This window comes from Culex pipiens, chromosome 3 (genome assembly GCF_016801865.2).
Source record: "Culex pipiens pallens isolate TS chromosome 3, TS_CPP_V2, whole genome shotgun sequence".
Classification (NCBI taxonomy): domain Eukaryota; kingdom Metazoa; phylum Arthropoda; class Insecta; order Diptera; family Culicidae; genus Culex; species Culex pipiens.
Genome location: NC_068939.1, coordinates 137,055,726 through 137,083,419, shown reverse-complemented (window position 1 = coordinate 137,083,419; position 27,694 = coordinate 137,055,726). Strand labels below are relative to the sequence as shown.

Below are 27,694 nucleotides of genomic sequence, written 5' to 3'. Positions count from 1 at the left end.
TTCTGCTACGCTTGAGGGTTTTTATTGTCGGTTGGGCTTGGCAGCTTGCCAACTTGGGCCGGCCTAGGAATGGAATCAAAAGTGGCGACACCCTTGAGCGTCCAAACAAAGAAACTGTCAAATCCCAGTCAGAAATATTCAGTTCTCCCATAAGTTATACATTGTAGAATAAAGCAAAAACTGCTCGAATGGAGATGCTCCATTGACAGGAAAAGGCAATAACAAGTAGAGCACTTCCATTCGAGCAGTTTTTGGATTCGAGTGATAGAAATGACAGTTCTCCCATAAGGAATAAATGGAGCACCCGATTCGAGTGGTAGAAATAACAGTTCTTCCATAAGGAATACATTGTAGAAAAAAGCTAAAACTGCTCGAATGGAAATGCTCCATTGTAGAAAAAGGCAAAAACTGATTGAATGCCGGTGTTCAACTCGAGCAGATCTTTGCATGAGTTCTATTTTGGCTGTCAATTTAATCAAAATGGGGCACCCGCCGTCGAGCAGTTTTTGACAGTTTGCCCCATAAGACATACCACAGACATACATTATAGAAAAAAGCAAAAACTGTTCGACGGCGGGTGCTCCAATGTAAACATAGACGTTTAAGAGCTCAGAATTTCTCCGTCAGTAGGATTTCGTGAAAATGTCTAGCCAATCTGAATGATAATTGGAAAAAGGCGCTGAAACTTTCTCTCGATGCTCTTTATTTTCGCAAAACGCGCGTTGATCTGGATCTTAATGGCGTTCCGGTTGAGCTTCTTCAAAGTGGCCTTTTCTCAATTTTGTGTTCTTTGCGAACCTGTTGACAAATTTGATGGATTTGAGAAGCAATCTGGACGTTGAAATTACTAAATGACGTCTTCTGGCAGTATTACCTTGATTTATTTGGTTCGATTTTAAGGTGTTCCTTTTGACGGCTCTGACTCCAATTTCGGATAATTGAGCGATTTGCCGACTCCGACTCCTAGCCTTCAAAATTTGTCGACTCCGACTCAAACTCTGGGTTTAATATGGCTTTCTAGCCAAAAATTTACCAACATATTCAAAGTAGCAGCGGCGGGTTTGTTTGCATCAGAATTACTTTCTCTTTCTAGCTTAAGTTTGTTTGTCATGCGACTTCTAGCTGGTTTTTTGACTGATCGCCCGATATGTCAGGCAACATATTTCGCAGTGACTGTGACAGCTGGATCGTTGTTTGCGTCAGGACACTGTGACGAGAAGTTCGTCATTTTTGAGAAAATTGATGTATTTTTCACTGGGCCTAGCCTTATGCTATTTTTAGACGCATTCCGATCCAAGTTGCAACAACATTCCAAACAATGTTGCACAACATTTCGCCGTGTGACGTACCAACAAAGTCAACAAACAAATAACCTGGGAAAGTCCTCCTCCACACCGATGTCCCACCGATGCAATGCGCACCCACCTGGGTGGGTGTCCGGAAGAGTATACCTGGAAATAAACACGTTTGACAGCATTATTACACAGCTACACGAAATTTGATCGTCACACGCCAATCATAATTCGCTTCGCCACTAGCTCCGTGGTCAGTTGAGACGACTTGCCGGGCCGAGACTTCTTGAATATATGGTTGGGACAGTTTGTCCGACGTGGAGCCGTTTTCTGACACTTTTCGAACACTTTACGTTCAAAGTTTCAAGCATTAACAACGCCAACCTTAGAAGTTTTCTAAACCTTGGACCACCAACCCCACGGGGCTCTGTTGTAACCGAATCCCTTTTCGGACCGTCCGTCTGTCTGTCCGTGTCACAGAGTCTGGTTTGTGGCTTTTGGAGGAGCAGGAGGAAAGAAATGACCAGCTATGGAACATAAATATTGCCAGGGTTGGGCTTCCTTCGGGGCAAGAGAGAGCGATGGGACTCAATTGTATCGGGTAATCTTTGGGGGATTCGAGCAGCAGCAGCAGAGATGTGATTACCTTCCGTGTGACACTTGGCTGGGAGCGGCTGTTAAAGTGAGGAGAGGAGGTTATGTTGCGTGTAGCTGAAATTTGTCACTTTGTTTGAGGCGGTTTGCTCAATTTTTGGGTGGGTCTTGGTCGTATCACTTTCCGTAGATGAGCGATTGATAAGGTTGCAAGGGGAATGGAAGTTTGTTTTTATATGAGATTTGTTTTCATCACAAACAAAAGTGACAGTTAGGTGTTACACCTACTCGAGTTTGAGGTTAGCATATTTTGATGCCTAATTTGAACCTAATTATTGTTTTTTTTGCAAGCAGTGACACAATCAAACTCTTTGGAACCCTCCGTATACGTCAAATCAAACGTTTGACGTTTGCGGAGTGTGAGAGTTAATGCCTTTGGGTATACGGATGTCCAGATAAAGCATCCGACTTCCTGTGCATCTTCTCAAACTCCATATTAATTAGTTTTACAGTTGCAACGCGACTAATCTGTGCAGCGCAATGTGATCTTGTTCAGAATTTCTTCTAATTAACAAACTGAACCAAACCACCTTTGACCACTGCTTATCTGAACAAATCTTGCACACGTTCAAAGCAAAAGACCCAACTTGCTGTGAATTTTCAATTTCCGCAATGCTGCTGCTTGAGAAAAACCAGCGCTCGCATTTTTTCCCACCTTTTTTCCAGAGGACGATTCCGGAGTCCCGTCCCATTCAATTCCGGCGCTGACAGCGCGCTAAACTTCCGGCGAATCGTTTCTATTCATCTCGTTTGGTTTGTTTGGCTGGATGTTGGACTGACACCATCTAGCTAGCAGTAGCAGTAGCAGCAGCACAGGTGCAGGGCACAGGCAGATCCTTTGCAGATCGGCCATGCTTGCAGCAATTGAATGAGATTAATTTCCTGTCTGGTTGACGTGTACACCGGCTCGGATGTCGTTGGTTTGTACCACCAGGCCTGGCCCTACGGTAATCCAATTCCGTCCAGGCCAGGATATATCCTCGATGTGTGACAACAAAAGCGCGAACTCATTTCGGATTGCTTTAAAAAGGGGAGAAACTCCTATTTTCAGTCGATATGGAATCTGATTTGATCCAATTTGGGCTAGAAACCCACTGCAAAAAGAATGTTGGTATCACTTTCTACTCAAAATGAGTGCTTTCCTTTATGAGTGCAATTGTGTAAACAAAGTGCTGTCACTTTCAAATTACTCTTGCTGTGACAAAAACAAACTTTCAACTAAAGGGTCGAAAATAGATCCACAGGACGAAAATAGGTCCTCCCCCCTCGTTCCACATTGATCCTTCGTCAAGCCAAAGAGGTTTCCGCTTAAAAACTGCGGTCTAGATTCCGTAACGCGCATCATCCTTGCCATTGCCCCGTGCAGAATCCGGCGGTCGTCCTCTTGTCATAATGTTTAGACAGGCCGTGTCAAAACACACGTCACGCGGATGACAATACCCGTCGTTGGATTCGTTTTGTTCTCGGGTTTTTTTTTTGTCAATGGCCGGAATTTCACGTGAAACCGAAACCGGAGGTGTATTATTGTCCCGGAAAGAAAAGAGAGCAAAAAATGTACATCACGTTGTGAACTGGGCCAGAAGAAGCGATTATTGCCTTTTTATTGTGTTTGATGCTTAAAAAGAACGGTTGCAGGAAGGAGAGCCACCGAGTTGAATAAAAACGCAGGTTTTGTAAGGGAAATTTCAACCTTTAGTTGATTGGAGTAAGAATTTTTCAATTGAAATTTTAATTTGGTTTAACCAAACCAAAGTATCAGAATTTATTTTTTTGTTTTCTATTATTTTAACGAAAAAGGGAAATGTAACCAATTTACATAAATTTCTATGTTTAGTCTATCAGCATTTCGGCATCAAATTACTACTTTTATAGGCGTTTTTACAAGGCAAAAAGGTTGTATTTATGTCACACAAAAAGTAATTATCCACACACAGCAAAAAAAGTACTTTTCCTGGTTGTAAAATAAATTTTGTATCATTATATGAATTTTCATATTACAGCCTTATGTCTAGTCAACTGAAACTAATTTGAAATGCATTTTCCTGCGCTTGAAAACATATTTAGCATGTGTGGGATCGATCAAAATATTTTGAACTTTTATGAAATTCCGTTGTCAAAATGCTTAAACTTCAAAAAAAAAAATTAAAACAGTGTTACTTTTAAAAATAATCGTGTTTAAAATACTATTTTTTTGTAAAAGCAATTCTAAAACTTAGAATAATTTAAACTTCAGTCTTTCAAAGATTTTACAAAATTTAAGTTTATGGACTATACTTTGGGAAGTTTTCTGGTGCGAATTCTGAGATATTTTAATTTTTTATTGATGTATCATGCCTTAAACAATTTGTAATTATTATTTTACTTCATTTAGGGAGCGTTATTTTGTTACGTAACGTAAAAAAAGGTTTTTAGACTATCTCCTCCCTCCTCGTAACAAAATTTCCATATAAATTATAAGGTTTTTGTATGGAGCATAACACGGCACTGTTACACTTGCTCAAACCCCCCCCCCCCCCCCCATCCCTCCCTAGAGCGGGAAATACTTTATGGATGACGCCATTCTCATGAATAAATTCCTTCGTGGTTCTCAAATTCATGAACACAATTCACGATTACGAGAATTGATTTTTTCGGAGCATATTGCAATCGTTATACTTCACAATGCAATATTCTTTTAATTCATCTTCAAATTGAATAGACAAAGTTTTTTTTTTTCATTTTCTTTACATAAAGTTTTTAAACGGGACAGTATTGTAGTTGTCTTTTCAAATTAAAAAAAATCATGGATTTTCTATTAAAGAGCGTTCTCTACGAAATCGATCTTTTTTTTAATTTTGATTTTTGTATTTTTTAATCCGGCTGAAACTTTTTTGGTGCTTTTGGTATGCCCAAAGAAGCCATTTTGCATCACATAATTTTCCATGCAAATTTGGCAGCTATCCATACAAAAATGATGCATGAAAATTCAAAAATCTGTTTCTTTTGAAGGTATTTTTTGATCGATTTGGTGTCTTCGGCAAAGTTGTAGGTATGGAATAGGACTACACTGAATAAATGATACACGGTAAAAAAATGGTAATTTTCAATTTAACTGTTTGACAATACAACTTGATTTGAAAAAAAAAACATATTTTTATTTCAATTTTTTTATATGTTACAACATTTTCAAATCAAGAATAACATTTCAAAAGGACCAAGCATTCAATATTGCGCCCTTTTGAAATGTTAGTCTTGATTTGAAAATTTCGAAAATATTGTTTTCAAAAGATCGGTAAATTTCACGAATGTTTCATATTTTAACTTTGTAAATCGGACCATTAGTTGCTGAGACTTAGAAAATATCAATTTTCCTGTTTTTAAACCTTTGCATGGCAATATCTCAGCAACTAAGGGTCATATCAACAAAGTTCAAAAAAGCAAAATATGGAGAATTTCAAAAAGATTTTCAAAAATATTTTATCAAATGTGGGCAAACATGTGCACTAATTTTAAAATATAAAAAATTGCGACTATTTTCAAAACAGTTACCTAAAAATGGCTATAATTTGAATTGAATTTGAAAACGGTGCTTTTAAAAAAAATCACTTCAGTACTTTTTGATTGCAAATTTTATGTTACATCGAAAAATTAAGTTGAAATTTTTTTGCGACCAATATTTCGATTTTTTGAAAAAATCTGTATTGATTCAAAATTTCAAAACTCGTTCAAAAATTTTATGCACAACCTGGAAATTTTTGAAAAGTTTGCATTTGATGTTTCTTAAAACGTTAAAAAAATATTGCTTGTTTTTTGCAAATCAAGTTTTAGTGACAAAAAGTTAAATTAAAGTCACCAATTTTTTTACCTTGTATCATTTTTTTAGTGTAGTCCTTATCTTTGCCGATGACACCAAATCGATCAAAAAATTTCTTGAAAACATTCAGATTTTCGAATTTTTATACATGATTTTTTTATGGACAGCTGCCAAATTTGTATGGAAAATTATATGGACAAACTAATGACTCAAAATGGCTTCTTTGGGCATACCGAAGGCACCCAAAAAGTTTCAACCGGATTCAAAAATACAAAAATTAAAATTGAAGAAAAAAGACCGATTTTGCAGAGAATTGCTAAAAAATTATCTTGACACTTGGTATTGAAACAGTTAATGACTCACCAGACCATTAAGGATTTAAAGAGGCACTAAGCATTAAACCTCTACACCACGGTCCATATCTTCATAATTATTTCACGTACACTTGTACCATATTTTTATATGAAATAAATGAAAAATGTAATTTGGATAAAATCGCAAAATTTGAATTCATGTCGTGATTTATTTGCTTCATGGAGTTGCACCTTAACACAGCCCATGAAAATGATACCTTGAAAAGCTTTTCTCTCCGCATTGACATCGGAGACTGTCATGTGAAAAACAAAACTTCAAGTATATTTTTTCTGTGTACTAAGCATAACTATCATGCGTCAGTGAGATCCCAGATGTTCTCGAATGATGAACAGGTCTGAACAGACGCTGCTGTCTCCTGACGCACAAGATTTTCTGTGGAACTAGAAAAGTGTGAAAATGTTTTTTTTTCTCTCTCTACAATTCATACGACCGAGATGAGCCTTTCCTGAGAGAGTACACCTCGGCGTTGATACACCCATATGGGAGCAGCCACACGGAAAAAAGACAAATCCCGAAATCGTGAATACTAGCAAAACAATGCAAAAGGACCGAAGCCGAAGTGTGAACAAAGAGTCTATCCTGCTTATGTCAGTTGATGTTTTCATTCGGAATGAGCAGGATAGACTCTTTGTTTACACATCGGCTTCGGTCCTTTTGCATTGTTTTGCTAGAATAGTTTTCATGAATTTGAGTTCATCATTCTTTTTTTTTTCGATGTTAAACAACAATGTTGGAAACACTTCAATGTTTACAAATTTGACAAACTTAGAGTTACTGAATTAGCTTACAGGATTTCTATCGGTGTGTTTCGACTCATGACATGGCAGTAGACCAATCTTTGGGTGTAGTACCTCTCGATTGTATGTGTACTTGTCCGTACGTGTGCTGCTCATCCACAGACGACATATCAGTGCATTATTTATGCTGGCTGGAGCCGACAAGCACCCTCTTGCGTGTAGAAGAGGAGCCCTACCTTTACCGAAGCTGTCTATCCTTCCTAAACCGAAAACTTCACATGCAGATTTACGAACTGCGTATACGCAGTCAAAGGAGCTTAAGCTGGCGACGTAGAGAGAGAGAGGGTGAAGGGTGGTTCAAATCTGAAGGAGTGATTTAACATACGAAATAGACAATACTCCCACCGCACAGAGAATGGGGGAAAGAGGGAGGAGTCAGTTAACAATGAACTAACAAGCACTTCATAAGCCATCACAACACGGCGCAACACACTTGGCACGAATCGAATCGCTTTGGCAGTGTTGTTGGAGAGTTTGGGGTGATCCATCCCGGCGGGGTTTTGACTGACGCTGGACAATGAGCCCGCGGGCACTTGAACGGTTCAAGTGCGAGGTGAAGAGGAGTGGGCCGTCAGAAAAAAAGGCAAAGAGTTTTTCAAAGATTTTCGAAAGCTCTTCACAAACGCTGAACAAGTCGACGGAGAGAATAGGTCTATTCCCGTACTTGCAGAATTGCAGAATTTCTGCAGCTTCTGCAGAATTCTGCAGCCAGCATAAGTCACTTTTTTGCAGCACGTTCCCGTACTTTTCAGCTCGCTCTCTTCATCTCTCTCTTTTGCAGAAGTTCTGCAAGGAGAGAAGCCGCAAAACTTTTGCCTGGGTAGCGCGTTCCAGTACTTTTTCTGCAATATTGTACACAGTTGAGTGGATTTACTCAAATTGGGTATTGAAGTTTTTTTTAATTATTTCAAAACAATTAAAAAAATGGATTGACAAAAATTGTAGTTGAAAGAAGTTTACCTCTAGAACGGGGACTTATTAAAAAAATAAGTCCCCGTTCTGCAATGTATTTGTATATTTTGCATGCAAATCAACATTTTATCTAAAAAATCAAGCATGTACCATTTATTAAACTAGAAATTAATAATGCTTAGGTAGACATTTTATATTAGAAACAACTCAAAACTTTACATTAGGTAAACAATTTAAGAAATGAGATTGGCAGGTACGTTTAAAAAACATGATTAAAAAAAGAAAAAGGTTTAATATAGAAGGTATATTTATATAGACCATAAATACATGTTTTAATAGCAAAATGTTTGAAAGATAACATAAATAAATTATGATTGGATTTCACATCGAAGAACAACGGTGACGCAGCGAAATTGACAAATAAAAAAAAATGAATCACAAACTCTACAATTTTGAAACTCATAAATTTATAAATCTGAAAATTAAGAAATTCGTGATTAAAAATATAAAAAGAACTATTTTCAAATTGAGGAACTTGAAAAAAATAAATCGGATATTAGAGAAATTTAAAAATGCAAATATTTATTTCAGAAAAATAACAATAAATCAGAAATTCAAAGCTTGAAAATTCAAATAATTAAAAATTAAACATTGAAAATTAAAAAAAAAAAATCTTAATTTTCAAAATTTGATATAAAAAATAAAGGTTTCTAACTTAAAAGTTCCTAAACATAAAAATTCTTTTTTTTTTAATTCGAAATAAATGATTAAAAAGTTTTCATTATTCAAAGTTCAGAACACCAAAAATACAAAAGCTACAGTTTAAAAAAATAATAAAAAATTAAGAAACTAAAAAAAGTAAAATTTTAAAATTCTGTACATAAAAAAATGAAAACTCAAATATTAAAAAAATAGAAACAGAAACGTACTCTATTTTCCGAAGAACTCGTCAAAATGTTCAATCTCTAAACCTGATTTTCTAACGACTCCAAAAAAATGTACTTTTTGTGATTCAAGATGGCGCATTTAAGAATTTCCGAATTTTACAATTTATACTTCCTAAAATTTAAGAATTCGACTAAATTACATCACATTTATTGGTTCAAATAAGAATACAAATTGGTAGCACCGTTAAAGGTACAATTTATTATTTGGCAATTAAATTTACCTATTATTTAAACAAACATATTTAGTCTATTCAAAAAGTTATCATTTTAACACTAAAAAAAATATCGCTATTTCATTTACATTAATGAACTAAGCATGAAATCGTTAACACAAAAAAATCGTTCTCAATAAAACCAGACATAAAAAAAACTAACTACCCAAAAAATCCATCAATTCAAAATATACAAACGTCTCTTCAAAAGACTAATTCAATTTAGTAATAATAAAACAAAAAAAAATATTACAGCTAATAATAAAATGCTTGATTTCACCCAAATTGCAAACTTTATGTAAGCGTGTACTCAACATCCATCACACCAACTTGCAGTCACTTTTCAACAAGAAAGAGAAGAGAGAGCTTGCAGAAAAGTACGGGAACGGTTTTGCTGCAACTTCTGTCTCTCTCATTGCAGAAGTTCTGCCTGGGAAAAAAGTTACTTATGTTGCAGAAAAGTACGGGAACGCTCTGCTGCCGATTTCGTGCAGAATTGCAGAATTCTGCAGTACGGGAATAGACCTAATAGGGGAGAGAAAAAAAAAGATCATCATGATCAAACATCACTTGAAGCCGTGTTTAAACAACAAAACGTATCAAAATAACAAAGTAAACACAACATTATGTAAAGATACACCGTGTAGCAGAGCGCATAAACACACACCCCGCAACAATGGACACGTGGAGGAGGTGCTGCTTGGAGTGGTGGGGTAACAGGTGCCGGAGAAATACCACCCAACTAGAAGAGGACTCTCAACGGGCCGCGGAATGGACCGAATCCCCCCAACCCCCACTCCTTCTCTTGGAACGGTGGTTTCACACGTGCCTTTTGGTGCCGGCGATGGTTTATGGAATGTTGTTGCCACACGGGAATTTTCGAAGTGCGCGGTTTTGAAAAATTGAAGGAAATTTTAGTAAGAATAAACAGTAATCTGAAAATTTTAAAATATGTTTACCTATTGTTAGAAGAGCTATCCCATACATTTCAAATAATCGATTATGTAACTTCAAGGGATTTTCTGATTGATTGGGTGCCTTCGGTAAGTTGAGTAGGAATCTAAGAAACAATTTTTCATTTGGGTTTTTAATAAATAACTTGATTTCCCAAAACATTTATTTTTGAATTTTCTATTTTTATGTGGTACGAGACTAAAAAAGGTATCTTTTGCGCTAAAGTTTAAAATGATGCCAAATTTGGTACCATGGAGTTATGTTTTTTTGAAGTGTGATTTTTTGAAAAATATTATGTATTGTTGGAAAAAATCGTTCCCACAGAAAATGACTTTACTTTTTTTTATAAAATCCACTGTATTCAAGTTATAGGCACATTAATGAACACATATGTGATGTTTTTAATGTTCAGTATTTTGCAAATTGTAAAAAAATATGAGGGAAAAGTACTCCTGCAGACATTTTTTCGAAAATATGAGACAAATTCTTATAATGTTTGACATTGTTGATCGAACTTTTGCTGAGATAGAGCTTCTTAACCCTTGGTTCGATTTTCAATGTAAAAAAGGAAACATTCAAACCCATGGCTGTTAGTTCTATTTTTCAATCTCAATTTCGACTAAAAACTGCACTTTTGCGTCAGAGACGGTGCCAAATCTGAAGCTAGAGTTATGTTTAAATGATTTAAAAAAAACAATAACAAAAAAATAAAACTGATTGAACACATTTTTGATGTAAAAAAAAGTTCAGTATTTTGCAATTCAAAATACTTCATGAAAGAAAAGAAATCTGTCTATTTTTTTTTACTTGAAATATATTGAATACATTGTGATTTAAACATGAAAATCCCAAAAATTGCCTTTATGAAATGTTAGTTCCGTTTTCGTTTATCTATGTTATACGATGTTGTTGTATTTTTTTAAATGACAATTTTACCTTCAAGATTTTTTTAAATGGTATCTGCGATTTTTTTAAAACAGTATGATCATAACGTTTAAAGTGTAATTAGTTGTATCAGAATCGGAACTAACATTTGAAAAGGGCATTTTTTTGTTCTTTTGGGTGTAAGTTGTGATTTACAATTTACTCAATATATTTCATGTCAAAAAATAGACAGGGATACACCATATTCTTTTTTTTAAAGTCACATTTTTTAAAAGATTCTCGATTTACGCAACTTTTTTTTTGTTATGACTTAAAATGAGAAAGAAAAAGACTCAAATTGAGTATTTGTTGGAGAATTTTCTAAATTTATCAATAGTATTTAGTCTAGTTATGTTAATCAAACATTGTAGCATGGTTCTGGAACACCTGGGATGTTCTAGTCCATCCGAAACTTCCGGAAATTTTGTGCAACAGGCTAACCAAAGAAACAAGTCGAAACTTCAAAATTTTGACAACGGATCCTACCCAGACTGCTTCGGTGAGTGTGGTAGGCTACAGTGCATTGTTGTAACAACATCAGCAAAGTAGTCTAATATACTCAATGAAGCTATGTGGGTATGTCTTCTTGCTTGTTACGGCAATAGACCATCAGATCTTAACTCCAGGGAGTCTTTGGATAACCCAGGACATCCCAACACATCAGCAAAATAGTCTACCATACTCACTGAAGCTATGCGGATATGTTCCGGGGACAAAAACCACGGTCTACGGCGGTAGACCCACAGATCTTAACACAAGGGAGTCCTTGGATGACCCAGAACATCCCAACACATCAGAAAAGTAGTCTATCATACTCACTGAAGCTATGCGGGTATGTTCCGGGTTCCGTCGACCTCTTGCTTGTTATCGCGGTAGACCCACAGATCTTAACTCTAAGGAGTCCTTGGATGACCCAGATCATCCCAATAAGTTGTTACAAAAATGCACTGTAACCTACCACACTCACTGAAGCAGTCTGGGTAGGATCCGTTGTCAAAATTTTGAAGTTTCGACTTTGGTTAGCTTGCTGCACACATTTTCCGGACGTTTCGGATGGACGAGAACATCCCAGGTGTTCCAAAATAGATGTGTAATAACATAGCTGAACAAAATACAATTGATACGTTTTGAAAATTCTCCGACAAATTACGAAATGAGATAAATGAGACTTTGTGAGATTGCTTGTAAAAAAATGTTTTTAAAATTCATAGAAAATATGTTCTAAAATTTGCTATCATTTAATTTCAAAAATCCTAATTAATACGCAAAAAAACTTTATGAAAAGTAGATTTTAAATTAAACTAATACCGAAAATATTTGAACATATTAAAACACCGGAAATATAAATTGTGCCGGAATATAAATTGTTATGAAAATGTTTCAGTTCATGGTCTATTTATTTTCATAAAAAAAGTCATATTTTATTAGGAATATTTTTGTGATCCCTTTCCTTTAGAAATGCGTATTTCAAAATTATGCTACTCCCACAAATTTGCTAAATATCAATGAATCAAAGAAAAAATCTAAAGTTTTACATCATTACGTCTTTTTTTGATTAGTGGTCTCAAAGTTCAAAAGTACAACGTGATCGACGGCGACAAATTTTCAAAAAAGTTTGTGAAATCGGAATAACTCATGATATTTACAATCAAAACCCAAACATAATTGCATCAGTTTATTAAATTGTCAGTTTAACAACTTTGATGAATATTATAACACTCTTAAAAATATTTCTGCAAGGTAAAAAAAATGAAATTTTATAAAATTTGTATGTTTGTAATAAAAAATTACCGTTCTGGGTTATTGTTTATGTAAATTCAAAAAGTGCATTGTTTTTAATGACATATCCCACGAATTTTTACTTTAATGGCAGAGTATTAATTTTTGTAGTATTTTTTTATAAGCACTATTGGTACAATAATCTCAAATTAATTATCACCATTTTAGGCTGCAAAATATTGAAAAAAAATAGTTTTTTCGAATGTTTAGAAAATAGTGTAGACTCCGTCACGAGGTTTTGCAAAATGAACCTCGGACTCGTAATCAGGGACCATAATCACATTTTCTAATTTGAACATCATTAAAATATTAACACCTCAAACATTCCGTGCGCGGCCACCAGGAAAAGCCGTCCCGTCCCGTCGGAGTTGATCCGGAGCTTTCGCCCGGAGAAGTTGTTGACTCTACTTCGCGGCCCAGGCACAATATGAAACCAATGTTTCCAGTATGAAATTCTACTATTTACACCCCTCGACGGGCCCATTATGCGGATGGACAAACTCAAATATTATCGCTCTCTCTCTCTCTCCCTCTGTGTGAATTGTTGAAAAGTTTCAAGTGGTTGTTTCCAGCATGAGTATGTGCTGTGTGTTTATTGCGTCCATTGTTGTCGGGGTAAATATGTGATTCGGTTGAATTTCATGGTTTCGTTGAGTTCTGTTGAAAAGTTATGTTGACTGACAACAAACCATTTTTTTAAATGATTAATAATTTCAATATGAAAGCACTAAAGCGGCGCAATTTCAACCCTTAACGCAGCCGTAAATCGTTCCTTTTGTTAACAATCCTTTAATCATTGGAAGTTTTTTTAGCTTCTTTCCTTAACAAATAAAAAAGAGACACCGCTCAATTGCCTTTGTGTGTAAACAGTTGCCAAACGGTGTCGAACAATAACCAGCCGTACACAATCGCAACCGTGGAAAGGTGTTGAAAATTGCGCACAAAAGTGTTGTTTTTTTCTTCATTCGTCGTCGCTGCTCGCGCTTTTTGTGTGCGTTGTCCTTTTGCAAAAGTTGCTTCCTATTCCGGCCGCCGAGGACGAAAACAGAACAGAACACAACAAAACAGTGCCAACAATGGCCCGGTCTTCGTCGTAAATAATCGCACTGTTTTGTGTGTGTTGCGTGAGGGGAAGTAAGAAAGGATTTTTTTAACGAGTGTTTTGAGTGTAGAGCAAAAGTGATTCAACAAACAGAAATGGCTTTCTTGTTTTCTTCACGGATTGTTTTGTGCGAGGGCATTTTTTGCTTTCCTTTGGTATGTTTGTGTGAAATTGCCCTAGAGCAATTCTCTACGAAATCGGTCTTTTTTCTTCAATTTTAATTTTTGTATTTTTTAATCCGACTGAAACTTTTTTGGTGCCTTCGGTATGCCCAAAGAAGCCATTTTGCATCATTAGTTTGTCCATATAATTTTCCATACAAATTTGGCAGCTGTCCATACAAAAATGATATGTAAAAATTAAAAAATCTGTACCTTTTGAAGGAATTTTTTGATCGATTTGGTGTCTTCGGCAAAGTTGTAGGTATGGATATGGACTACACTGAAAAAAAATGATACACTGTAAAAAAAATTTGGTGATTTTTTATTTAACTTTTTGTCACAAAAACTTGATTTGCAAAAAAACACTATTTTTAATTTTTTTTATTTTTTGATATGTTTTAGAGGACATAAAATGCCAACTTTTCAGAAGTTTCCAGAATGGGCAAAAAATCTTTGACCGAGTTATGAATTTTTGAATCAATACAGATTTTTTCAAAAAATCGAAATATTGTATACAAAAATTTTTCAACTTCATTTTTCGATGTAAAATCGAATTTGCAATCAAAAAGTACTTTAGTGAAATTTTGATAAAATGCACCGTTTTCAAGTTATAACCATTATTAGGTAACTTTTTTAAAAATAGTCGCAGTTTTTAATTTTTTTAAATTAGTGCCCATGTTTGCCCACCTTTGAAAAAAATATTTTTGAAAAGCTGAGAAAATTCTCTATATTTTGCTTTATTGAACTTTGTTGATACGACCCATAGTTGCTGAGATATTGCCATGCAAAGGTTAAAAAACAGGAAAATTGATGTTTTCTAAGTCTCACCCAAACAACCCACCATTTTCTAATGTCGATATCTCAGCAACTACAAATCCGATTCAAAATGTTAAAATATGAAACATTCGTGAAATTTTCCGATCTTTTCGAAAAAAATACTTTCAAAAATTTAAAATCAAGACTAACATTTCAAACGGGCCAAACATTCAATATTACGCCCGTTTGAAATGTTAGTCTTGATTTTAAATTTTTGAAAATATTTTTTTCGAAAAGATCGGAAAATTTCACGAATGTTTCATGTTTTAACATTGTGAATCGGATTTATAGTTGCTGAGATATCGACATTAGAAAATGGTGGGTTGTTTAGGTAAGACTTAGAAAACATCAATTTTCCTGTTTTTTAACCTTTGCATGGCAATATCTCAGCAACTATGGGTCGTATCAACAAAGTTCAATAAAGCAAAATATAGAGAATTTTCTCAGCTTTTCAAAAATATTTTTTTCAAAGGTGGGCAAACATGGGCACTAATTTAAAAAAATTAAAAACTGCGACTATTTTCAAAAAAGTTACCTAAAAATGGTTATAACTTGAAAACGGTGCATTTTATCAAAAATTCACTAAAGTACTTTTTGATTGCAAATTCGATTTTACATCGAAAAATGAAGTTGAAAAATTTTTGCGACCAATATTTCGATTTTTCGAAAAAATCTGTATTGATTCAAAAAATCATAACTCGGTCAAAGATTTTTTGCCCATTCTGGAAACTTCTGAAAAGTTGGCATTTTATGTCCTCTAAAACATATCAAAAAATAAAAAAAATTAAAAATAGTGTTTTTTTGCAAATCAAGTTTTTGTGACAAAAAGTTAATTAAAAAATCACCAAAAAATTTTTTACCGTGTATCATTTTTTTTCAGTGTAGTCCATATCCATACCTACAACTTTGCCGAAGACACCAAATCGATCAAAAAATTCCTTCAAAAGATACAGATTTTTGAATTTTCACATATCATTTTTGTATGGACAGCTGCCAAATTTGTATGGAAAATTATATGGACAAACTAATGATGCAAAATGGCTTCTTTGGGCATACCGAAGGCACCAAAAAAATTTCAGCCGGATTAAAAAATACAAAAAAAATCGAATGACCGAAATCTCAGAGAACTGCTCCCTAATTAGAATGTGGAAGGTGTTAAAAAGTAGTTCCTTTATGACTCAGAAATTCAAGGTAAAAATCGTAACAAGGAAAATGCATTTTTTTTATTTTATCCAGCTGAATAACTTTTAAACTGTTGATTTTTTCAAATATTGATAAAACTAAAACAGATGCACTTGAATAAACAGCACCTTAATTTCAAATCTCATGAAAATAAAAAAATACCATTTTTTGCATGCCTGATTCAGATCTCAAATATTTGTCATAACAATTTGAACTGAATAAAGATAATTAATTGAAAATGTCGTAATTTCCTTCCTTCCATTAATAATATATTCGAACAATTCGTTAATTTCCTTTATAAGTCCAGTAGTATTTACAAAAAAATTTATAAAAGAAAACGTTAAATTAAATCTGTGGTTCTCAACCTTGTTTGGATTTTAAAAGGGCGTAATATTGAATGTTTGGCCTTTTTGAAATGTAAGTCTTGATTTGAAAATTTTGAAAATATTGTTTTCGAAAAGATCGGAAAATTTCACAAATGTTTCATATTTTAACATTGAAAATCGGACCATTAGTTGCTGAGATATCGACATTGAAAAATGGTGGGCTGTTTGGGTGAGACTTAGAAAACATCAATTTTCCTGTTTTTAAACCTTTGCATTGCAATATCTCAGCAACTAAAGGTCGTATCAACAAAGTCCGAAGAAGCAAAATATAGAGAATTTTATCAGCTTTTCAAAAATATTTTTTTCAAAAGTGGGCAAACTTGTGCACTAATTTTAAAACATTAAAAACTGCGACTATTTTGAAAAAAGTTACATAAAAATGGCTATAACATGAAAACGGTGCACTTTATCAAAATTTCACTAGAGTACTTTTTGATTGCAAATTCAATTTTACATCGAAAAATTAAGTTGAAAAATTTTTGCGACCAATATTTCGATTTTTTGAAAAAAAATCAGTATTGATTCATAAATTCATAACTCGGTCAAAGATTTTTTGCACAACCTGGAAATTTCTGAAAAGTTGGCATTTTATGTCCTCTAAAACATATCAAAAAATGAAAAAAATTAAAAATAGTGTTTTTTGCGAATCAAGTTTTAGTGATAAAAAGTTAAATAAAAAATCACCAAGTATTATTTTTTTCCAGTGTAGTCCGTATCCATACCTACAACTTTGCCGAAGACACCAAATCGATCAAAAAATTCCTTAAAAAGATACAGATTTTTGAATTTTCATACATCATTTTTGTATGGACAGCTGCCAAATTTGTATGGAAAATTATATGGACAAACTAATGATGCAAAATGGCTTCTTTGGGCATACCGAAGGCACCAAAAAAGTTTCAGTCGGATTAAAAAATACAAAAATTAAAATTGAAGAAAAAAGACCGATTTCGTAGAGAATTGCTCAAATGCTTTTTCAATAACCGCTCATATTGAATGGAATGCAAAAACTTACGAAAAATATTTGTTAAATAATATTTTTTTATAAATGTTTCTGAATGCAGCAAATGCTAAAAAAAACCCACAGTTTTTTTTATCAATCACAGACAAAAATTTTGACTGACATTTTGTTTGAAGAAAAAAGGAAAACAAAATAAGATGACAAATAACTTTTACAGTAAATATTATTGAAACTCTATTATTTTTCAAAGTTATAAAACTTTGATAATAAATGCTGAATCTCCCAGTAATTAATATAAAAAATGTATCAACACAAAACCAAACAAATATAGGGGTCAAAAGCTTTTTTTCAGTTTTTTTAAGAATTCAAATTTGATTTTTTTTTATCATTAATTTGCCTGAACCTAGAAAAACAAAAAAAAATCCGACAAAAAAAAACAGGTCATTATCGAGTCAATCAAAAACTCGAAAAAGTTGTTATTATTGTTTAAATTATCAAAAACTGCTCATTTTGAAGGAATTTGAAAACCCGCTTAATTTATTTATTTGTTTGAATCAAGTACAGCTATTTTTTTTTAACTATAACAAATATATGTAACTTTTGCTTACGTGAAAATTCACAGAAATTGATTTAAGAAAATCCATTTTTCGAATCTCATTTTCTTTTTAACTCTTTTATTCTATGGAATTATTCTGCACTTCTTTTCTCTTGAATCTTGAATTTTATAAATATAGATTTAAATTTGAAAATTCTCCTAAAACTACATTTAAATTAAAATCATTTATTTGAAAAAAGAGGTGTGACATTTTATAAGAAACATGAAAATCATAAAAGTTCACCCTTTTCTTTCTGAGACTTGAAGATTTGGAGATAGCTCAAAACAGTTAATTTAACTCGTTTTAATATTTACGTAAGATGGTTTACTATTCAGATTTCTACCACACTGAAAAAAATATTCTGTTTTTAGTTATGAGCAATGTAATTAAGCTTATATCTGTAAGCCCATGCATCCAATTGAAAAGCTGTCAAAGGCAAACTTATGGGAAATTGGACGAGCTTTCCGGTAAAAATATTTTCGAGACTCAAAAATTATGTCTGTCATATAGAAAATGCAAAAAACCACCAAAAAAGCTATTTTTTCAACATTTTTATTTTTAAAACCGCTGTAACTTCACAAGGATTGGACTTAGAACAAAGGTCAAAAGGGAGACTTTTATGTAAAATTGTCTGGAAAATCGATTCCCACTATCGGTTTTTGAAAATTTTGACGTTTAGACCACTTTTCAAAAAAACAGTTTTAGTAAATGATTTTTATATATTTTTTAGGAGAGACATACCATCCTGGATTTTTCGTGAGTCTTTTTGTAACATTCTAAGCTATTTCCTCAAAAAATTTGAAAGAAAAAAAATCGTGACTTCACCTTAAAATTTAACTTTTAAACATAAAAATTGAAAAATCTCGTAAAATTAGCGTGGATTTTTCATTCAGTGTATTTTTTTCAGAAAGCCCGTCCAATTTCCTACAAGTTTGTCTTTGACCACTTTTTGGTACGATGCAACGCCTTCGAGAAACAGTCATTTTTACAGAATACAAAAATATCTAAATAACTTACGCCCTTCTCAAATTTCATTTTCGAGTACAATTGGCTCGGATAGGCCTAGGATAACATGTCTACAAAGTTTCATTGAAATCGGAGAGGGTCGGGTACAAAAGTACCAGAAAAATTCCTGATTTGAGCTGGAATTGCTCGATATCAAAAAGAAAGTTAATTTTACAAGAAAAATAAATTTCAAAGAGATTTGCCGTTCATTTTTTAAGATTTGAAGATGCCAAAAGTAAGGGTTTATTTTAAAAAATTTATGATTCTCGTAGAAAATTACCACGAATAAAAATTAAAGTGACTTGATTTAAGGAAAAAATCAGATGTTCACTTTTAACCTCAATCGACGTAGATCCGCTCCGTACCGATGTAGAAATTGAGCATTAATTAAAACCTTCATCGGCACTTCAAGCCGCAAAATCGCGAATTACGTGGGAGAACGTGACAGACTTTCGATCACGAACGGTGAATGACGCTGCTAGGGACATCAGCAAGGATGTTTTCAATTTTTGAGCATAGTTTCAGAGTGGATCTTGATGGAGCGATTTGAATTTGCAGAAAAAAATATCGCTTCTTTCTACTCTTCTGAATCGTACGCGAGTGACTCAAAAGGGGGCTCTCAACTGGAAGAAGCAAAAAAAAAGCCAGTTCATAAAAGGATTTTCCCCTCTTTTCGCAATCCCATCACAGATATTGCTGTTCACACTTTTGAAGTGCAACACATTCTCTTTCTTTCCGTATTTTTTTTCTCCACGTTTTTTTTTCGTCCTTTTTTTCCACAGGACAGGACTAAATCGTGTGTGAGCAGCGAATGCAAAACGAGAGATTGCGGATTCTTCAAGTGTGAAATCCCATGCCCTGATATGTGGAGATGGTTTTAGGCAGATTGATTTCACAGGCCAGGTGGGGCACTTCTATTGCGCAAAAGTGCACTGAAGGAGGTGTGAAAATTGTGGTGCATGCACTCGAGAGTGCATTATTCTAATGGGATGGTTTTCGTTCAAGAGTGAATTTGATGCACTTTTTTGTCAAAACATTATCGCGATGGATTTCCTATACTCATAATACATATTTGAGATTGAATGAATATCGAGTGAAGTTCATCATTGGTCGACAGAAGAGCTGTTATCAGATGTCTGTAAACTGGTCATCGTCGGATGTTTGTAAACCTGGTTTTGGTTGTAGTTTTTAATAAATTATGTTCAAATTGTTTGTTTTCCGTGGGATTTTGCCATGAGTAGATTCTAATTTCTCTCCCCATCATCTCTTTATCTTTCCAGCAACTGCACCACCCCAAGCAGCTCCACTACCCGAGCGGCTACCCGATGCCTCGCTCGCCGCCCCTCTTTATCTGCTCCTCGCCGGGCCCGGACCCGTACCGCTCGCACGACAACGTGTACGAAGAGCTGGAACATCCGGCTGCGTCGCCACCGGGCGTAAACGCAACCCCTGCCGGCTGTGACAGTGACTCCGAACCCGGTGGTCTGGTCAACGGAGGCATCGCTGCAATCCACTCCGACGACGACTTTGCCGAGGACGAGTTGAGCTTGAACGGGGAGCAGCAACAGCAGCGGTCCTTCCACAAATCGACGGATGTTGGCACGGGGACTGCTGCGACGACGACGACCGTGGCCACAATCTACCACGAAAGTAGTGGGGATTTGGAGCGGAACCGGACGGAGCGGAACTCGCTGCTGTCGTGTTCGGGGTCGTCGTCGGCGGGGAATGACCACGGGGGGACGGTCAACAATAGGAACTCGAGCTCGAGTGCGGAAGGGGCGAGCAGTTCTTCGAGCGGGAACAACAACACCGCGGCGGCGAGCAGTAAGGTTAGTCACAACCCGGGCGGAGGTTTGTTCCGTTCTAGGAAGCAAGCTTCGACGCTGGGCAGCGGTCGAGGCAAGCGTCACGTTCCGGCGGATCCGCCCTGCGAGATGGGCATGACGCCGATGGCGTACGACGAGCGGGCCATGATGACGCTGCCGCCTTCGTACGCGGCCAACCATCCGGCCCACCTGAACAGCATCAACAACAACAACCACAACAGCTGTGTGAGCAATAGCAATAGTTTGAACAATAACGTAAGAAGCAATTACTACAGCACGATCGACGACGAGGGCGAGGTCGAGCGGCGGAACCGCATCAACGCGCAGCTGTCGGCCGACACCGCTGTGTCCACCATCTTCCGGGGAGGTCGACCTCCGTACAGCAACAATCACCACAGCCATCACCAACAGCAGCCCAGCAGTCGATCCCGGACCAACCCGCGCTCGCTGGACCGGCGGAGATACCTCCAAAACAACAACCCCCCGGCGCTGACGACCCCCAACGGCAACTCGGCGCAAGACCCCTCCCAGTACATCTACCACGAGCCCGTCTTCCACGAGGGACTCATCTACGACGGGTGTCTTTCGTACAGTGACCGCAGCAGCGGCGGCAGCACCGGTCCACCCTACCCGTACGCCCTCCCAGCGCCGTTCACGACCTTCCGGAACGGTCCCAACTCGGCCGTCCCCAACCAGGTTATCTACTCCCGGGACAGCAGCTTCGGGTCCGACTCGGGCTACAGCCAGCACACGCAGGCGTCCAACCGAAGCGGGAACGCAAACTGGACCCGAAACCGACTGCCGCCGCCCCTCAACCGGCCACCCCTGTGCGAACCCCACGCGGCCCGGGACTCTTGAGACAAGGAGGACTCGGCGACTGCGGCGCTAACGCTCGCCGTCCGGCGGCTCGTTTACGGCAAGATTCTGATTTGAGAGCGACCGGGACTCAAGTGAAACCAACCCCCGGTGGACGACAACCCCCTTTTACAAAATGTGATTTTAATTTATAAAACAAAAAGTCCTCCTTTGTGTACAGAAAAAAAACGTGTGTAAAAAGTTACGATTAGTCCCCCCTTCAAGAAAGACTGTTGACTTAGATAAGTTTTTGAATGCCTCCCTCGCTCTTCAGAATTACAGTAAACAAAAAAAGCTACCCTAACTTATGAAAATGAAAACAGTGAGCGCGAGCGTGTAATCAGTAAAAGTAGTACTTAACCTCGAAACAATCAACAATAAAGAGAAAATAGAACGAGAACAAAGAGAGAGCACAACATTGAATCCTAATTCGAAATAAAATAAATAAAACAAAAATAAAAAAAAGTCAAATCAAAACCCTGTTCAAATCGAATCAGAAGAACGTAACTCCAGTGGTTGTAATTACATTTTAATGAAAGAAAAATTGAGGAAAACGAACAAAGTCGTCTTTATCGGAAAAACTGTAAAAAAAACGCTGTAAGGTTTTTTTTATTATAAAGATTCCAATTTAAAAAAGGTTTTTGATTCCTCAGTTTAAGGGATCTTTGGACAAATTTGACGATTGATAATTTATTCTTACTACACAAAATAAATAATTAAAAAAAACTATTGATCCTTGCACTGTAACTTGGATTTGGCCCGCACTTTTCTCTCGCACTTTTGACAACAAAATTTTTGAAAAATAGGCAACCAGCAGTTGTTTGTTTACATTTCCAGTTGCAGTTTCCACCAAACTGGACATTCGTACTTCAAAATTGCGATTGACAGGTGAGCAACATCGGCTCGCTTTGATCATTTTTTGAGAAAATTAAAATTTCCCAAACCAGTTTGACAAGTCGCAATAGTGCGATCGATAGCAATAATTTAGTGCGAAGTCCAAGTTAGTGAGAATTGCGCAATAGTTTGCAATTATTTTTTTCCAGCTTTTCTCCACTAAAAATTAAAAAAGTTCACTAAAAATTAAAATATTTATTCGAAATTTTCAATTTCGGTATTTTTTATTTGTTTAAACCTTGTACATGCTTCTCTACGTGGAAAAAGAAGTAGAAAGAAATCACTTTTCAAAATGAAAATCGCTATCTTGAGAAGAGATTGTTTGATTGAATTGGTGTCTTCGGCAAAGTTGTAGGTTACGGAAAGGACTTTTAAAAAATACGCACGTGAAATAAATTGCACGGTTTTTGGTTCAATTTTTGATTGAAAATTGTGATTTTTGGAAAATTTCGAATGAATTCATATAAAAGTGCACCGTTTTCAACACAGGTACTTTAAAATCAAATAAAATGATAATTTTAATTGCAAGATTTTTCCTGAAGTAATACCATAAATATTTCTGAAAGCTATGAAAATTTTCTTTAAAATATTGTTTTTCAACTATTAGTTGCTGGGGCACAACCCCATCGATCTTTTTTGTTTAAAAAAAAAGTAATTTCCAGTTTTACCCAATCAAATCGCAATATCTCTGTTAGCCGTTTCTTCAAAAAACAAACTCAGTTTAAAAAGTAAGTGTTAAAAACAGACATGTATCGGCTTTATTTTAAGTGATGAAAAATTACACGAGAAAAATGTCTTTTCTAAACAGGGGTTGGAAAAATTTCTATTAAAAACTAGTGTTTAAAAAATATGAAAATATTACTTTATGATATAAAGACACCTTTTTTTTATTTAGACTGCTTAAAATATTTATAAAAGTTTATGTCGAGTTAAAACTGAGTCAGCAATTTTTTTCAATTACAGTCCAGACCTAGGTCCAGAAGCCTCGGAAGCGCTCTTTTTTGCAGTAAAAATCGACAAATAGGATGAAAATAATACCGAATCCTTTGAATGCCTAACAAATGAGCATTTCCACTGTTGTGCAATTGTCCAGAATTTAATGAAAATTTAAAGAGGTTGCTTAAAATACTGGTCATATCTTCGATTTGTTTTCAAAAGGACAAAACAGCCATTTGTAAAAAAAAACCTTTTTGAAGGTTTTTGCACTTGCAGTTCTCACAAAAACTAAGGAAACTGATGAGAACCAATCAAGGTTAGCGAACATTTAATTTTTTTTGTTAAAAGGCGACTGAGCGCTTCGTTCGCCTTCACTTCGTAAACCTGACTTTCTTTCCTTTTTTTTCGACGCAAATTCACTCACACAGTCGTAATACGACTCTCGCCACCTCTCACAATCGCGCAAAGCTCGTTCGGTTGAATTCTATAGAAATTTCCTATCACCATCCCCATGACAGCATTCATATGATAGCTGTCACCTCACTAACCAGCACAAGCAAGAGAGAGATAGAAAAAAAAGAGAAAGAGGAATGGTTGTTTGACTGTTGATCAATCAATCTCTCGTGTCAACCGAATATATCAATCTCTCGTGTCAACCGAATATATCAACCGAAGTTCGGCTCGATGATGATAGCTGACTCTTGAGCTCTTTCAAATGTCAGCAATTCCTGTTATTGTCCGTTTGAGCATTGGTCCTGATTGCCCCAAAAAGACTCATTCACTCGCGGTCACAAATCAAACGCGACGAAAAACTGCTCCGACCGTTTCCTACCGTTTGTCACTTCCACACCAATCGCTACTGAAAACTCTCTCCTTCGCTATCCCTCTCACTCCATTCGGGTAGTGCAGCGAATGGCTCAGAGAGGCTGATTGCGCTTTGTCGTTCAAAGCGGACTGAAAAAAGTCTGCGATCGGCTTTGTTTTGATCATTTATTAAACTGATTTAAATCAATTTTTTCAAAAATATTTTACAAATTTGATAATAATTTTGACAAACTGTGGTAGTGTAGGCCAAAAGAGAACCGCGTTGTTTTTTTGTTAGTTTCTCTCCTCTCCTTGTATCGCTGGGTGAAGCGATTGACCAAGACGCTGGGAGTTAGCGAGTCGTGTTCGGTCACGAATCTGTTTCTTTATTTCAATTTTCAAGAATTGTAATATCATTGAAGTGTTTTGACACTTGTTTGAGTTGTTCGTGCTATTTTTAATGTTTTGATGATTAATGATTGATGATTCAAGATATTTTTGAGTGCTTACATAAAATAATTGCAAATTTAAAATTATTAATTACCTACGTCTTACATTTCCAGATATCCCTTACATTGAGAAGTTTAAACTGCTGATACCAAGCTATTTCTTTAAAAAAAATTAAGAAGCTTTTGTTTGTTAAAAAAAGATGTCTAAAATTCCTCAACTGTAAATAACACTCCGTCACACAAATAGCCATACAGACAAGTAGCAATTTTGTCAATTCCGAACAATCATTAGCGAGAACCTTCACCAACTTTTCACATCATTAAAGAATGGATTAACAGAACAGTCTTCTCCAGTAGCTTCTTCTAGAACAATACACACATACACAGAGATTCGTACCGACCTGTACCTGTAACGTGATTCTTGAACAAGCAAACGCGTTTCACGCCCGTGTGTAGATGCCCTTCTTGTATTAGGCGTAGACTAAAACTAAAAGAACTTCGGTAGCAAACTCTAATCAAGACAGGAACCCTGAAAGCACACATGAGCATCATATCATTATGACTACGTAAAAAGAAAAATTGAGGTTAAAATTCATAGCGTACTTTCCTTAGAGAAAAGTTTTACTGTAAATAAAAAAACGCAAACAGTCTCTTTGTAAATAGGCAACTCTTTCAGTACAATAACTGTAACTTATCGAATCCGTAGGACATTATCAGCTGGCTGCTAGCTGAAAAAAGGAAAAATAAAAAATAAAACTAAAGAAAATATCAAACAGTAGGATAACGAATATGGAGAGGCAAAGAATATCATTATTTAAATTTAAAACAAGAAACAAAAAGCACACACACTAGTCGATTCGATCAATTTCACTGCTTTACGCTGCGAAAGGCGTTATGTAATTTATTTCCACACGTGTTTGATTTAATTTAATCTTGCAGTGCTGTTATTTGTGTAAAAAAATCATCCACCCGCGGGCGGAACGATTTAATTTTGTCCCCAGTTGCACATATCTCCCACACACTCGTTGTTGAATATTGTTTTAATTGGAACACTGGCGCAGACGAAAAGAAAAAAAAAACAACAGGACAATTTAAAATAATACAAAAAAACCCATACAAAATTCCCAAACAAAGCGCGTGCAACACAATAAATAATTTAATTAAATTTTGTGTACATTAACATTACTGATGAGTAACACTGGAAAATAATGAAAAGCCGGAAAGAATAAAAAATATCGAAACAGAAGAACATTATCAATTCAATAATTGCATTTCAATTTAATGCCGAAACATGTCCCCCTGGTCCGCCCCCTCGCTGCGTTTTTTTTTCGTCTTCCACCCTTATTTCGATAGACTGCAGGAACTGCAGTAGCGGAATTCCAACTGGAGTGCAACGGTGTCGATCAGGGTCATCGGAATCGGATTTCGACCTCGTGGAAATCAAACGACTAACCGGAACGGTACAGTGGGTTAAGTTGTGGTTAAAATTTAATGCTTGTGAATGAATTGAAATGTAAGTAATCATTAACATTATTTCTGATCAATTTGGTATCTTCGGAAAACTTGTAGGTATTGTTGAGGACTATTGAGATAAAAAATGGGTACACGGAAAAAAATTGCCGATTTTTTAATTAACTTTTTTTACAAAAACTCAATTTTCGAAAATTTAGTATTTTTTTTTTTTTGATTTTCAAGATTTTTTGATATGTTTTAAGGGACACGCAACTTTTGAGATAAAGAGAACTATGGTCAAAACATCTGCCGCCAAGTTATGATTTTTTGAAAACATAGTGATTTTTGTAAAAAATTTAAACTTCGTGCAATAACAAATTTGAATTAATTTTTTTTGAAAAAAAAATTTTCAATGTAAAATCTAAAGTCTTAAAATATATTTTTTGAAAAGTTCAGAAAATTTGCTATAAAAGTGTTTAAGAGACATTGAAGATTGCACAAAACATTTTTTTTTAAATCAAGACTAACATTTAAATGTTTTAACAAAACAAATCGATTAAGAGAAATCAGAAAAACCGTTTAAGATAACTGCTACTATTGCTAGGATGATAGTTTTTTTTTTGTTTAAACAAGTATTTTTTAAAACATTTATTCTTATAATCAGCGGTATCATAGTTCTGCTCATCCTTCCCATATCAGTTTGATTTGATATTCCTGGCAGGCGTCGATGGATTGATGGTGCCATTTTTTTTTGTTTATTTCATCGAATACTTTCACCTATTTTGCATCGGTGCATTCGTGCGAGTAATGAATTCCCCCCCCCCCTTAATTCTGACGCACAATGATAATGAACGAATGCTGCACCAATTAATTGTACACGCCAACCATCAACCAAACATCAATCCTCAACCATCCGGAGAATGGTGAGTGCCAATTCAATTTAGCTGGAATCAATGGACTTTTTGCTGTACTCGTTTGAAAGCTTTTCATTAACGAGTGGGGGCTGCAAATTTTTAATTGATTGAAATCGGAAATTTCCAGACACGCCAGAGTGGCTCGTTATAAAAGGAATTTGTTGTGAATGGTTTTTTTTTTTACACAAGGGCAATGCAATTTCTTTTTTGCAATGAGTTTTTTCATAGTTAAATAAAAAGGCATATGTTCGAATCCATACTAAAAATTTCTTTGTAAAAATATTGCATAACTATCAGGCGATTTGATTAAATTGCATGAAATGTTGTATACAACTTTTTATTCTACCCAAATTCTACCTTCTGGATTCCAAATGAAACGGACGCCGTACACAAATGACGTAGACTTTTAAGCAGGGTAGAAAGTGGTAGGGGGGGGGGGGATGATTAGGTGATTAGAATTTGTACGGAATTTCTCTTTCAGTGTACATATCTACCGAAATGTCATAGACGGATATTTTCTAAGCAGCTTACAACATTATATGGAACTGTAGGTTCGGAGTAAAACTTTAAGGAATCACAAGAAACTGAAAATCGAAAAAAAGAAACAGATCAAACTGGTGTCACAATCACGTAAACATTTAGAGCAGCGCCTTTCTTTCTCTACGTGAAATGTGTAGCAATAGAATGAAGAGAAGAGCATGATCAGAATAAAAACT

At 35.5% G+C, this 27,694-nt stretch overlaps 1 protein-coding gene across 1 annotated transcript in view; it reads left to right on the top strand.

The window, feature by feature from the left end:
* LOC120418765 (uncharacterized membrane protein DDB_G0293934) overlaps positions 1 to 24,800 on the top strand; it is a 220,584-nt gene extending 195,784 nt beyond the window's left edge. The window contains exon 5 of the mRNA XM_039581242.2: positions 20,129 to 24,800. Within this exon, the coding sequence (XP_039437176.1) occupies positions 20,129 to 21,532 (1,404 nt within the window). The 3' untranslated portion in view covers positions 21,533 to 24,800. The remainder of the gene's footprint in view (positions 1 to 20,128) is intronic.
* Positions 24,801 to 27,694: the final 2,894 nt, after the last annotated feature.